The sequence below is a fragment of the Mauremys reevesii genome, linkage group 15 (assembly GCF_016161935.1).
Source record: "Mauremys reevesii isolate NIE-2019 linkage group 15, ASM1616193v1, whole genome shotgun sequence".
In the NCBI taxonomy this organism is placed as follows: domain Eukaryota; kingdom Metazoa; phylum Chordata; order Testudines; family Geoemydidae; genus Mauremys; species Mauremys reevesii.
In genome coordinates, this window is record NC_052637.1 from 37,110,152 (window position 1) to 37,125,165 (window position 15,014).

The 15,014-nt window shown below is 45.9% G+C and overlaps 1 protein-coding gene across 4 annotated transcripts; it reads right to left on the reverse strand.

The window, feature by feature from the left end:
• Positions 1-1,423: 1,423 nt before the first annotated feature.
• On the reverse strand, positions 1,424-11,746 carry KPNA2 (karyopherin subunit alpha 2). Of its 4 annotated transcripts, none has more exons than XM_039502036.1 (11): positions 11,594-11,746; positions 10,336-10,468; positions 10,094-10,231; positions 9,522-9,610; positions 8,305-8,573; positions 6,331-6,425; positions 5,961-6,224; positions 3,923-4,156; positions 3,373-3,555; positions 2,144-2,293; positions 1,424-2,028 (listed from the first exon to the last, which is right to left on the reverse strand). In XM_039502036.1, exons 2-11 carry the CDS (start codon positions 10,408-10,410, stop codon positions 1,936-1,938), a joined length of 1,590 nt encoding a protein of 529 aa, XP_039357970.1. In that variant the 5' UTR covers positions 10,411-10,468; positions 11,594-11,746; the 3' UTR covers positions 1,424-1,935. The 4 variants fall into 4 exon arrangements, with proteins under 4 accessions (XP_039357970.1, XP_039357969.1, XP_039357972.1 ...); XM_039502035.1 differs by having other exon boundaries at positions 11,590-11,725; XM_039502038.1 differs by having other exon boundaries at positions 10,336-10,457; positions 11,590-11,684.
• Positions 11,747-15,014: the final 3,268 nt, after the last annotated feature.

Here is a 15,014-nt window from a genome sequence, read left to right on the forward strand (position 1 = left end):
TAAATTAGATTGCAGGTATTGTCGGTCATGGCTTCTCCATAGATGTACCACATTCACTCCTACAGTAGTTCTTGACTTTATCAGCAAGCCAACCTTCCAGGCACAGCCCGCACGAGTAGATTATAGAATTGCTTGCAGAGAGTTGTGTGTTAAGATTTATCAGGAGGTTACCTGTTCAATGAGTTCAACTTTCTCTCCAACTTAGGAGCATTTTAATTTTTCCTCAGCTTGTGTCACAGGAGATTAATTACAGCGGAAGTTAAGGTACCATAGTCTACATAATGCATTCAATTATCACCACCACTTACATCAGCATAGAGGATCGAATAATGGGAAACCAAATCACTCTTTAATGGATGCTTTCTATGGCTCATTCTTAGTACAGCAGCCTATTTCAGTAACAAGTTTTCTTCCTCAGATGCTATTGTATGGTTCTTCTCCTACCCTTCTCTCAAGAGCATCAATATAAGCCTCCTTTAAGGCCAGCACAAACATGACCTCACACAAAGCTACTGAAGCAAGAGAGAAATTAGAATGGATGAGTCCTGTATTCAACTTTCTTGAAAGAGTATGTTTGATTCTGAAGAGGAAAATTGCTGTAGTAGCTACTGTATTCCAAGATGATCTTATGCACATGAAACAGATTACAGCAAGGCCTAGCTGCATATATTCATCCACCAATACAAGATGTCTGATGTCCTCCTGAAAAGAAGAATCAAGTCAACATACCCAGCCTTGGAGAAATAGTGCTATACAACTCCCCTCCGCCCCCCAATCCCCTGAAACCACCGCCAGGGATTTTGATAGGCATCTGATCACAGGATGCCATTCCTTCAACATCCTTTCTTAATGAGTCAAAGCCTTATGGCATGTCTCTTCAAATAGGACCACATTAGTGCAAACTAGGAACCTTTAAGCTCATGCCCACATCATAGACAACAGGGAGTTACAAAGCTGCACTTTGGTGCAACTGCTATCACACCAACATAGTCTGAACTGCAGGGTAGTGTAGACATGCCTGTTAATATCTAGAATCTCACTACATTCATGAGTATTATGAGAGGTTGTCGAGGGATGGTACTGGACAACTGTATGAGTAGCAGCAAACAAGGAAGCAGCGTTATAACAGCTCTCCATTATGCAGTGATATCTGTCAGCTGTGTCTGTCTAGGATTCAAAGTTAGGCATATCCGAGGCCTGAAGAGAAAGTGCCCTGGCTTCAGGCAATAAATAAATAAATAAAATAAAAAAAACTTACACAATTTAGACTTGCACTCATTTACTGGGCTAGGAATTCATTCCTCTAGCCAGCCACTAAGAACGAGGAACTGGTTGATTAACAGAAGTGCAAAAAGAGGACAAAGTGTAAATACATCTGGTTTGCCACATCTTCCTTTAAAAATAAAGAGTTTGACAGTTCACATTGTGTTCCGATACCATTTTATTAAATTCTGAACACCAATTCTCTTTAAAACCCGAATCAGTCTGTTGATGATTTCACTGTGACTGGGCATAGAGTGCATGGCAGTGGCTCCTGCTCTTAGAGAAGAGCATGATTTGTTAAGCTTCCAAATTCTTCACATGTAGATAGATGTGACATCAAGAAACCAATACCTCCCTTATCCCAAACAGCATGAAGGCTGTATTAGCACAGCCCTGCACTGAAATCACAATAAGAGCTGAAAAAGTATGGAAGTAGAAGAGTATTTACATGTGTACTTCAAGACTCAGAAAGATCGAGATTTACAGAAGTAATTCACACAGTATGTACACTGTTTTGAACTGTTCAAGTATGCTTCAGTTATACAAAGTGCTACATTACAAGTCACATAAAAACAGTAAAAAAAGATAAGTAGAGACATTAAGACAAATAGAAGGCAGTACTCAGATGGGTAACCCAGAGATTTTTGAAGCTGGCTGGAATGTATGAAAAGTCTAGAAGTTGAAAGTGTCAGGAGTACTTCCCTGAATCTGGAAGGTGTAGCTATCAACAGTAGAGTCTGGCACAACATTTTGGTCTTCCTCTTCCTAAAAGAGATGGAAAGAGGTTTGAAATGGGTATTAATATTTCAAGCTTTAAAACACTTGGTTGTGTTGAGATGGAGAGTGTCAAAACCCGAGTATCAATCCTTCAGTTACTCACCTCTGCTGAGAAATACTTCTCAATCAGGCTTGAGGAGGCCTTGTACACCAGTTCATTTTCATGGGACTGGAGAGCTTCAATTTTGTCTAGGCCTCCACATTCTTCAATCATGAGACAGAGTCTTTCGTTCTCGCCGATTTTCTCAGCAGCCTGCAAAGCATTAGCCATATAAGGTTCATGCTTCGAGAGGTTTGCTTACGTACTGCAGCACCACACATTTACCACAATGACTAACTTTGTAAGAGGGATGGATGATTTGTCCCTGCTTGGAGCATATAATGGCCTGTAGTGGGGTGGTTACCCGCTCCTGCCCTTCGGGGCTTAAAACAGCCCAGGAGAGGGCTGTGGCTGGGGCAAGAAGCCTGGGCTAATTGGGGAAAAGTCGGCTCAGCTGGGCAATGCCCCAATCAGGCCCAGCTGGCCCCTATAAGAGGTTGTGAGCCAGAGGCCCAGGCAGACTCCCTCTGCCTGTAGAGGGAGAAGGGTCTGGCTGCAGGGAGCTAGAGACAGGATACCTGAGTGGAGCAGTGCTGGGGAAAGGCAGAGGAGCTGGGGAGCTCCAGCCTGGAAAGCCCCAGGCTGCGGCTTACAATAAGGCCAACAGGTACTGGGGGTTGCAGAGGGCAGCCCAGGAGTAGGCAAAGGCAGCAGATCCAAACCCAACCTTGCCAGTAATGAGTAGGCTGATACTGCAGTCTGCCCCAGAGCATAGGGGCTAGATGATGACTGGCAATAGCCTGATACTGATGCGAGGTGGGGATAGTGGGTGGGGGTTTCCCAGGGAGGGGAGATCCTGAGAGAAAGGGGTTACTACCAGGGGGCAGCACCCCAGCTAACATGGCATCAGAGTCCACAAAGGGACAAGGGGGCCAAGCAGTAGTGGATCACCGCCTGAAGAGGGCACTCCGGGCTGGAAATCAAGCTAATTCCCTGAGACCAGCAGGAGGCGCCACAGGGGTGAGTCTGCATTGCTACATGGCCATTTTTAGAATCAGTGAAAGTGACTGGTTATGAATAAGGCCATGGCTCTTGGCTACTGAATACTAAGGTACAAGATACCCTGGCTGAACTCTATAGATAGCAGCAATGCCCAGAAGTAGGTAACTAATACTGAATGAAAGATGGTGGGAAGTGTCTGCAGTAGGACGCTCCCCTTCAGTCATCGACTATTGGAGAAATATTTGTTACAGACCATCCTACCAACAATGGACAATCCTTGGTCTACTTACCAAGAAGATATTAGTAATAGCATCCAGAATAACTAGTACAGTTTTGCTGTCCTTGGCTGACAAGAGGTTCAGTAAAGGTTCTACGACACCAGCCTGAACAAGGTACACAATCTGATCAATTGTTCCACCACTTGTGTAGTTGGTCACAGCCCATACAGCTTCTTTTTGTGATTTGAAGTCCCCCTGTTTTAAAATAAGAGCGACGTACTTCAATATAAACAGTAACAAGAAAGCAATGACTAGTAGATCAATGAGGTCATCTACATTAAAGATATCCAAGTGCTTGTTTGAGCATGCAATTAAAGTTAAAGTATATGAAGTTCAGCACTGAAGTTTTTGACAAAAATGATTAACATACAGAGAGCACATTTAATGCCTCCTTTTTACACACAGCAAGCTTGCCCAGAATAACTTCAACTCTGAAGAGTGGTCATCTTAACCCTAAAGTTACAGTCAACATCACCCTGAAGGGGAACATGTTTCCATATGCAAGGCCTGAATTTTGGCACTTGATTGCAGAATCTCATTGTGGAGGACATTGGATTTTTACCTTTTTCAGAATTCCAATGAGATACGGAACAAGCCCATGATCCACAACTTGCTGGATCTGGTCCCGACGACCAGCAGTGATGTTGGACATGGTCCACGCTGCTTCTTTTTGGATGTTATTTTTGTGGTGAGAGAGCAGGCTTGGAAAGACAGTTAGTGCCCCTGATTCAATAACAATCTGTGTTTGGTCATCTGTGCCAGTGACAATGTTTCCTATAGCTCTTAATGATGGAGTCTGAAAGAGACATTGCAAAATGATGAGTTTAGTACATATCACTAAGGCCTGGTCTACACTGGGGGGAGGGGGAAATCAATCTAAGTTATGCACTTAGTCGACATACCACAGAAAGTCGATCTAAGTGTCTTCACTGCAGTGAGTTGACTGCTGCCACTCCCCCGTCGACTACATGTGCCTCTCGCCAAACTGGAGTACAGGAGTCGACGGGAGAGCACTTGGGAGGGGTGGGGTGGTGATGTTGATTTATCGCATTTAGACTAGACGTGATAAATCAACTGCCGCTGGATCGATCGCTGCCCGCCAAGCCAGCAGGTAGAAGACATACCCTAAGTTCCACTAGTAGTACACCTCAGAAGCAGACCATCACCACCAGAAGCTCTTCTGCTTTATCCCCTGCAGTTATTAAGTGGGCTGCTGTAGAATAAACCACTAGGATACCTCTCATCTGAGAAACCTGAAGTGGTCTAGATATTACCGCTGTTATACAGAAGGTAAACTGAGGTGGAGAAGATATGGTCTTAGCACAATATCCCTATCACAAGTGCTAGAGATGGGAGGAAGACTCAAGCTGGACTCCTAGAACCCAGGCTCTAGCCATACTGAGCTAAGTTTTAAGATTCCATGCGCCTTTAACAGATTCTATTGTCAAGCACTGCCATTAGAATGCCAATCTTTAGATCTGTGTTGTGGACTGAAGCATTGGTAATTTAAACTAGTTGATTGAGAAAAAGCTACTAGGTCTGAAGGAGTATCTTTGATAGTCATTATCCATGCCTCATGGTCAGGGCCCTACCAAATTCACGGTCTGTAACATGTTTTTCCATGGCTGTGAAATCTGGTCTCCCCTTATGAAAACTGGTCTTTTGTGTCCTTTTACCCCATACAGATTTCACAGGGGAGTCCAGTATTTCTCAAATTGGGGGTCCTGACCCAAAAGGGAGTTACGGGGTGGGGGGGTGTTGTCACAGTATTGCCACCCTTACTTCTGCACTACCTTCAGAGATAGGTGGCCAGAAAGGGGCAGCTGCTGACTGAGGGCCTAGCTCTGCAGGTAGTAGCACAGTAATAAGGATGGCAATACCATACCATGCCATCCTTACTTCTGTGCTGTTGCTGGGGGCAGATCTGCCTTCAGAGCTGGGATCTTGGCCAGCAGCCACCGCTTTCCAGCTACCCAGTGCTGAAGGCAGCACCACCACCACAGCAACACAGAAAGGTAGCAGTACTGCAACCCCCCCAACCTGGCAACCCCTCCATAACTCCTTTTTGGGTCAGGACCCCTACAATTACAACACTGAAATTTCAGTTTTAAATAGCTGAAATCATGAAATTTATGATTTTTAAAATCCTGTCTGTGAAACTCACCAAAATGGACCGTGAATTTGGTAGGGACCTACTCATGATTCATAACGAGAGACATGGTGGGTGAAGTAGTATTTTTTTTTATTGGTGCAAGACAAGCTTTCAAGCTTACACAGAGCTCTTCTTTGGGTCATGATTCATAAGTGAAATCGAGACCAGAGTGACCTCATTAGACATTGTCAAGCTATTAAAGTTACGAAGGAAAGAAGCTTGTTAGCTGCATAGATCATTCATGTGAGGTCCTCAGGAAAGACCATCTAGTAGTTAAGCTTATATCTACTCATGGATCACCTACATTATGTGTTATAGGTCTCCTTTTGACTACATGAAATGGCTAACAAGATTTGAAAGCCACTGCTCTTTTGTTTTTTTCATAAAAAACTCAGACAGGAGTGAGACAAATACATGCTAAAGTAATTTCTATGCACCACCATCTTACCATTATTGGCAGTTCACCACATCCCAGGAGCTTCACAAGCTGTGGCACCAGTCCAGTTTTCACTACTACTTCAATTCTATCATTAGAACCATCGGTAAGGTAAGAGATTGCCCAGCAGGTATCTGCCAAGACCTCACGGTCATCATGGTGCAATAGACGAACTAGGGTAGGCAGGATCTGCTCAATGGCTTCTATGGGTGGTGCAGGATTCTTATTGCGACACAGGTTTGAGAGGGTCCAGGTAAGATTGCGCAAGTATCCAGACTGTAAAAAGTAAACATTTGTGGTTAGCTCCTGTGAAGCAGGGAGTTTTAGTGATTTATAATAGTTTGGTGCTTCTGTTGTGATTTCGTTTGTGATGCACACTTACTGCTAGAGAAGATATATCAGGAACAGCAAGTAGAGCCAACAATGGGTCAATAGCACCATACTTAATAACTAGGTCTCTGTAGGCTGAACCATCACCTGAAAGCCAGAAGAAATATCTATGTCAGGAAGAGGAAACTCCTAACCGAACAGCAGGCTGTGTATAAGCAGTGTCTCTTCCTTGGTTTAGTGAATCATTAAATGCTGATACTGATTAAGAAGCAGAGGCATTGGTGAACAAAGGAAGGACTGTTATTAGTGATAAGCCACTGGGAATACATGTTTTTTTTCCTACTAAGCCATGGACTTCCTGATCTGATATTTTCAAATGTGGCTTAAGATGTAGGTTTGGTAACAAATTTTCACAAAACTCAAAATTAAGTAAGAGTTTTCTCCCTCACCCTCCCTAGTTCTAATGGAAACCTAACCCAACCCCACACCCTTCCAACAAAATGCATTTGATCCAGCACTGAACCTGGAACATTCATTCTGTTTGAAGGAAATTCTAGAGTAAATACGTAAATGAGAGTTATGCTAAGTGGGAATTTTAAGATTCTTCTAGTTGAATTAATTTGTTACTACCCCTGAGATCAGTGGTCCTCAACCTTTCCGTGTGGCGGGTGCCGGACATCTAGCCGCTGAGGAGCATGGCCGCCGGACGAGCAGACGCCAAAATGCCGCCAAGCAGTAGCATCATCAAGAGGTGTCGGCATTTCGGCGGCGACGCTTCTTGACATTGATGCTTCTCAGCGGCATTTCAATGGCAACGCTTCTCAGTGGCTGCTTGTCCGGTGGCCAGTAGGCGGGAGCACTGTGTTGGGGACCCCTGCCTTAGAATAAAAATATTCTAAAGCACCTATTAGTTACAGTCAAGGTTATTTCAATCCACTTTCAGAGACTAAAATCTTTAGCTCACAATTTGATTCAAAGTCTTGTTGAAGTGTTTTTTAATGGTTATTTTGTCAGACCCTTTCTTCCCCCCCACATGTAGTAAGCAGTCACACTGTAGCACTAGAACAAGTTTATAGAAACATTCTTGCTTTTATTTCAATAAAAACTCTTGGACCCTAACATATCCCTACATTGTCAGACATAACTGCACTGTGCATGAAAACTAGCGTGAACTTAATGCTGTTGATGAGTTCCTGTAGTCCACCCCTGAGCAAGGATTTTTATTTTTTTAAAATGCCTGATGGTGTCTTATGCAAATTATGAAGTACTTTGGAATTCTCATCTCTCATGGCTGAGAACCACAGTTCCTAGTTGCATGCCATGGCTAGTTTAAGGATTTAGATTTTAGAGGTCAAGAGAAATGACTTCAGCCTCAATTAAGGTTTTGAGACTATGCAGAAGGAACACAGAGATACCCCTGAAATTCACTGCCTAAGCCATGCAATATTTTAACAGCTATATCTAGGATTCAAGTACTAAAATAATTGCTCCAGTGATCATCTGAATCACTATTTTACCCTTGCTGTGTCTGAATTTATTAACTTAGAATTCAAGAACTAGACTGGACTGACTATAACCAGGCAGATTGCAGACAAACACCTGAAAGTTCCTCAGTATCAGACTCCCTCCCTCCTGCCACGCCCCAAAAGACACACCTGTTTCAAGAAAAAGCAGAGTCTACTCAGACTGTATTGAAAAGAGAAGTAGCTACTATATTAAGATGGTAGTGAAATATGGAAGTGTTGTGTCAAATGGAATTTCCAGATTGCCAGGTTTTGATAGAAGTTGTATGGAATACTGTACTTAGCCAAAAGACAAGGAGTTATTTGTGACCATTTCCATGTGAGAGTTCAGGTTGTTATATGCTAGATGACGTTGGGGGTGGGGCCAGATTTGCAAGAGAGCTCTGCTTGGTAGGTAAATGGAAACTACACTATTTTGAAAATCTGGCCCCAACAGCTTTCTCTTCCCCTTGTATATAAGGAAGTAGGGCTGAAAACAATGGTCATACACCACATTGATATACCTGCAATGTTTCCTAAAGCCCACACGGCCTGTTCACTGATGTGAGTATGGGGTGAAGCCAACAGGGATATAAAGGCTGGTATAGCCCCACCATCCACTACAGCCTTGGTTTGCTCCGATGTGCCAGAAGCAATGTTGGTAAGCGCCCAAGCAGATTCAAATTGAATAGGGCTACAGTCTGCTCTACCCAAAAAGGAGACAAATTTTGGAATCAAACCAGCCCGGATTATATGGTCAATGGGGGGCTGCTTCTCTCTGGACAAGAGTTTCCTAAGGAAGAAATAAAAATAAGGAAGCGTTATTTTTGTCCACTAAAATCTTTAGGACAGTTTAATCGTTCTGAGATTCACTTTTTAAAATATTAAAAAAACAAACTTTCAAAAGGGGAAGCAGCAAAATGTACTGAGATGTTCAGACAGATAACAAGTCAGCTGAACACGAACCAACTAGGAAGCTTTAAAATGTTAACAAAATTGCCTTTGGGCAAGTGTCTTTAGAGGTTTTGTTCAGTGACTGAAGTGAAACTTAGCTTCATGCTGCTGCAACAGTAATAATGCATCTGAGCTGCTCAAGAGGTATATTCTAATGTAGAGAGAGCAGCAGCTGCCAGAGGCTGTACAAAAGCCATGTTGAGATCTTTCTGCTACCTTACATGTTTTGGACCACATTCCTAACTGGAACCATTGTGCTGTTCACTTCATTCAGAAGTGAGATCACAGAACCTGTTTTCCACTTGTATACATTAGTGTCTTAAATTCTCAGCCCTAAACTAAGGGCCCAGTTCTATCCATAAACAGCATACTATATAAACAAACAGATGCAAGATTAAAAAAAAAAAAAAAGTCTTTCATTCTCAGTTTATAGAATAAACTATTGCAGCATCTCTGTGCCACCACTAAGACCAGAAACAGAGTCGGGGGACAGCTCAGGTGTGCCAGGTTCAAAGTCCCATAGTCAGGTCACACCTTTAATCATTTAAGGTTTATACATGATGCTACGTTATAATTCCATTTGGCCCTACTCTCCACACTGACTAGAGTGTCAATTCCAAAATGTTTACTTGCCAAAGAGCAGATTATAGAAGTGTTAGCAATATTTACATAGAACTAGGCTTCGAACAAGTATTTGCTGTGACCAATATCTGTGCTGATTAGCTGAACCCCTCTATCCCCAGCCACATAGAAGAGTTGGATAAACTTTGACCTTGAAGGTTCTTACCTGGCAGCCTGAGTTGCCTGCAACTGAAGTTCCAAATTGTTACTGTTAATTCCTTTGACAATTTCCTCAACAGACCAGTGTGCAGTGGCCTGCATGAAAAATAGAAAGTTGTTAAGACTATGTTGGTAAGAATGTGTGTCTATATAGCAAGCAAAAGCTCCCTTAGCCCGCAAGGCACAGTGCTATGAGAAAGCACCGGTTAAATGCACAATACTTTATTGAGCATTGTGCAATTATAATGGGACTCCCAAACCTTGTCAGCCATAGTTTTGTCTACATTGGGAAAGTTAGTTGTTAGGTGTGCTAACATTAATTTTAATTAATGTTATTAAAAACACTTAGCATTAGTGTAGATAATTGTGTTTAAAACCATGTTCCCACTGTAGACAAAGCCTAGCTGTACTGTATTTTTTTGTTCCTTCAGTCTGAGGTTATACAGGGCAGTTACAGTTGGTAACATAATTATACAGCACCACAGACATACATAGGAACACATCCACTGAGGGAAGAAACCACAACCCAGCCTAAGGGGAAAACGCCTCCTGATCTCACCATGTTGGGGACTTAGTTACCTGATTGTTACGGTTTTCCTGAAGAGGTGAAGTGGCATCATCTGGGAGAGTACTGACATTTCTTCTTTTAAGCATCTGATCATCTTTCTTAGCTTTCCTCAGCTCCACATTGACTTCAATTCGCCGCCTCCTCATTTCCTGAGAGGGGCAAAATGCGCATTCGTGATGAACTGTACGTCTCTTTTTAAAGGGCTAAATTATGCTTAAAAACCACAGACTCCAACTGATGATCAGATACTCACTGTAGTGTCTTTTCCCTTATTCTTGAATCTGTTCAGACGGGCAACTGCTGCACTAGCATTCTCATTGGTAGACATCTTTTACAGGAGTCAGATCTCAGGCAATACCAATTAAAGGGATAGACCTGAAACAGATCTGAGATTGGCAATTAACTTACTTTAGCCAAAAAGATTTCAGATTAAGACATGCACGTGAAATCAAGATTGGGGTTAAAGATAAAGAACTATGTCCAGATTGCAGATAATTCCACCTAAAAACTAAATAACTAGCATTGTCTCCGATTTGAAAAAGGCCATTGTTAAGTTTAAAAAAAATCAGAAGAGATAGTTTGTTTTTTAAAAAAAAGCTTGCTATTGTTACAAGTGACACCTACATTTACTAGGAACAAACAAAAAATTATATATTTTATATTTAGGTTTCTTACAGCCCTCAATGCATAGTCAGATTAATTATTTCTGCAAATAACATTGGTCGTTCAGGCATAGCAACAAGAAAGTTTGTTATTCCCCCACCCCAGGAAAAAAACAGAAGTGAAATTAGAAACACATAGGTTGGCAACCTGACTCGGGGGCAGGTAGATGTAGAACCGGTAGCTAACGTGAAACCCAGTCAGTTCCGTAAAGTGAGTTAAAGTTGATAATGGCCTTTTAAATGGAGATAGCCATTTTGCAGACACACCCCAAGCACAGTGCCGCCGCTACATTTATAACGGGGTGCAGATCGCAGCTCCTTATGTAGGCTACAGGGAGTCCAGCCCCAAACCAACACAAAGAAGCAGCTACAGTCACACGGTCAAGAACACACCACCCGATTCAAAACAAGCCAGTAAGCCAGCCAGTGCCTTCCCTGGGAGAGTTACAATCTAGAAATCCCCCCACCCATCCACCCTCCAGCAGGACGGAAGCCACATTAGCCCCCTGTAATAAGCAATGGAGGGTGGGGGTCGTACATTCCCCCACCCCGCTATATAAACACCACATAGCAACTACCCCACTTCATTACACCCTCCACAGCTCTAAACCTCCCCCCCCGCCCCATACAGCCCCAGAACCGCACCCCGCCCAGCCTCTTGCCCCCTCACAAGCCCATACAGCCCCAGAACCGCCGCCCTTCCCCCACACCTAAATACCACATAGAAACTCCCCAACCTCATTTCACCCCATTACTCCAGCCCCCCCCCCCCGAACTGCCCCCTCTCCATCCCTTTTCTCCCATCACCCCCACCGTCTCCCGGACGCAGCGCGCGAGACCCCCACCTACAACTGAAACCGCCTCCCGTCTCCGCAGCTGATGCCACACTGACTGACTCGCCTAGGCCACCAGTGAACACGTTGCCGCTGTCCCCGCCCCTTCTACCCTGACCCCGCCCCTGGCGGGATTTAAATTTCCCGCGTCTTCGCTCTCCTATTGGTCAATTCGAGCCAAAGCAACATTGTCATTGGTCAGTTTGAAAAACAAGCTGTTCTCGCGAGGTGGAGGAGTGGGGCGGGGGGAACCAGTGATCTCGCGAGAACCCCGTCGGGATCCCGGGGAGAAATGCTGACACGTCACAGAGCCTACAACGCACCACTCGCGGCTCCAAGACTACCGATCCCAGCACACGATGCGCCACCTAGCGTCAGGCAGCTCGAAGGAGACTACAGTTCCCAGCACCCAATGCTCGGCCTTGCTCCTTGTCAGCTTGAAGGAAGGTGGAGCATGGGATGCTGGGATTTGTTGTCCCCTTAGGGGCCTGTTTTTGTTATGGGGACTTAAAGGGTCCAAAAATATGCCGAAAGCAGCGGCTTTCAGTAGACCTGAGCAGGGAGGTTGAGTGAAGCCTGAAGGAGGAAGTCATTGGTCTTACCTTCCCCTCTCCCGGGTCAGGAGTGAATGGACTTTCACTGTGGGGTTGTCAATAGTCACATGCCCTATAGCATGACCAAACCCCTGGCCACCTAGGACTGCTGCACGCTTTGGGTACATCTACACCAGTGGTTCTCAAACTTTTGTACTGGTGACCCCTTCCACTTAGCAAGCCTCTGAGTGTGACCCCCCCTTATAACTTATAAATACTTTTAAAATATATTTAACACCATTATAAATGCAGGAGGCAAAGCAGGGTTTGGAGTGGAAGATGACAGTTTACAACCCCCCCATGTAATAACCTCACAACCTCTTCAGGGGTCCCAACCCCCAGTTTGAGAATCCCTGGTCTACATGGCACTGTAAGCCCAGAGTTCAAACTCAGCCTCAAGCCTACCCCCTTTCTGTCTACACATAAATCACGCTAATCCAGAGGTCAGACCCAGAACCACATAGGGGTGGAGCATCTGAGCCTCAGTCAAACTGGGATGGGGTTGCCAACTTTATAATATTTAGCAGGAGTTCCAGAATTTCCCCCACTCTGCCTCTTCCTCCTTGCCTCGCCTCTTCCCTGAGATCCCACCCCCTGTTCAGTCCTCTTCCCCACTCTCCCTACCGCTCACTGCTCTTCCCCTCCCCAGGTCAAGAAGGACTTTCCTGTGGAACCAGGGCTGGGAGCTGCAGCTGCCTGATGCAGGTAGGAGGCAGCCCCAGCTGACTAGGGGTTGGGCAGGTGATGACCTGGCACCTCCCTGCCTTCTCCACCCACTGTGACTGGACACTGTCAGGTCCCCTTTTCGACTGGACTTTCCCGTCAAAAACGAGGCACCTGGCCACTGTAGCCAGGACCTAGGGTTCAAGCCCTATTGCTTGGCAGCGTAGACACAATCCCACTGGACTCCTGCTCTGGGAATCCTCCAGAAGTATCCCACAATCCCATGGACTGACTTCCTTTGTCCTCTGGACAGTCAAGTTTTCTGGGCAGTCAGATTTTTCCACACTTCACAATGAAGAAAGGGTGACAGCAGTCACATTTTGGGAAGGCGCTAGGTCCAGAAAGTCTGGAATATGGATGATTGGACCTGGGCCTATGTAATGCAGTGTAATGTAATGGAGCCCCAGGTTGGGACCCAAGGTTCAACAATTCCTAACCTGGGGTTACAGATGAGTATAGACACTCAAGACCTAGGTTAAACAAACCAGGGTCTGCTAACTTGAGTTCTATTAACCCTGGATTTACATTGCAATGTAGAGTACATCTACGCATCAATTAAATACATGCGTCTGGCTTGTGTCAGCTGACTTGGGCTCTTGGGGCTTGGGCTGTGGGGCTGTAAAATTGCTGTGCAGATGTTCAGGTTCGGGCTGGAGCCCAGGCTCTGGGACCCTGTGAGGGCAGAGGGTCTCAGAGCCCAGGCTCCACCCCGAACTGGAATGTCTGCACAGCAATGTTTAGCCCCACAGCCCGAGCCTGAGTCAGCTGACCTGGGCCAACCATGGTGCTGCTGTGGATCTTTTATTCCAGTCTAGACATACCCAAAGATATACCCTGTGTGCATTCCTTCCTGCTCTTGGCAAAACCAAGACTCAGGCTCCTAACCAGACAGCCACTGGACCTAAAGAAGTGCCAGCAGCTCTTTACTGGGATTTAAAGCAAATCGATTGAAGATGCACTCCTTACATACTAAAAATCAAATCAAAAGAGCAGCAACCTACCCTCACATACTACTCCAGCCCCCAGATTCCAAATCCAAAACATCCTAGACCTTAGTTTCCTAAGAGATCCACCACCAGACCCTCTCAAAAACCAGCTCAAAAATAGGGGCTTTGCAGCATGCCCAAAAGATCAAATAGATTTGGGCTATTAAGAACCAAGCATAGAGCAAATTCCAAAGTTGAAGGGAGAACACACTGCCAGCAGCTCACTCTCATGTAGCAAACATAAGCAGGAGAATGGTCCCACTATTGCGGGGAACTTTTCTGGATTATAAATTACCCGGGCGAAATGGGCTAGTGAAAGGATCTCTGAGTTCTCGCTCCCACTTCCTTTACCCAGAGGCCTGCCCAGGGCCGGCTCCAGGCACCAGCTCAGCAAGCAGGTGCTTGGGGCGGAACAACGGAAAGGCTGGCTCTTCTGCGGCAGGTCCCAGTCCCTCTCGGAGGGAAGGACCTGCCGCCAAAGGATGAAGCGGCAGTAGCAGAGCTCCCAATCGTGTTTTTTTGCCCCTCCCCCCCCCCGCTTGGTGTGGCAAAAACGCTGGCGCCGGCCCTGGGCCTGCCTGCCCCTGAGGGCTTCTCTTCCACTTCCTGTGTGGCAGAGCCCTTGTAACCCCAACAAGGCTGGGACCAGGATTCTTGGGGGATTCAACTCCCACCCTTGTCAGAGCTAACATCAGGGGAGCACTACTTTAGGGGTCTGGGCGCAGAGGGCAGTGGCAGTGCTAACGATGGAGGGGGCTCTGGGAAGAGAGCGGCTGTGGAGGACGCGGGAAAGGAAAGCCTGACACGACCTCCGGGACGCGCGCGAGGGGGCGCGGCCAAAGGCCGGAGCACAGGGGGCGGCATGGGGGTGACACCGCCTACCAAGGCGCGTGGGGAGGGAGGAGCTAACGGCCGTTGCGCGCGAGTGAGCCCCTCGCGTGTTCGGGGCGGGGCTAGCGGCGGGACGCTGACCGGCTGAGGGCGTGTCGCGAACGGCAGGGCAGAGCCCAGGCTCAAGTCCTTAGCGCGCCTTGTTGATTGCGAAGGCTGGGGAGGGGCGGAGTCAGAGCTCCGCGGGTTTGGGGACCGAGTGGGGGGCGGGGCATCCTGGGCTGGGCGGGGCCCTTAGAAGGAG

Excerpts from the sequence above, each read along its gene's own strand:
- KPNA2 (XM_039502036.1), bottom strand. The coding sequence starts at position 10,410 with ATGTCTACCAATGAGAATGCTAGTGCAGCAGTTGCCCGTCTGAACAGA. Across the intron at positions 10,232-10,335 it reads ATAAGGGAAAAGACACTACA|GAAATGAGGAGGCGGCGAAT; the intron begins GTGAGTATCTGA and ends TGCCCCTCTCAG. Across the intron at positions 3,556-3,922 it reads TCATTGGAATTCTGAAAAAG|GGGGACTTCAAATCACAAAA; the intron begins GTAAAAATCCAA and ends ATTTTAAAACAG.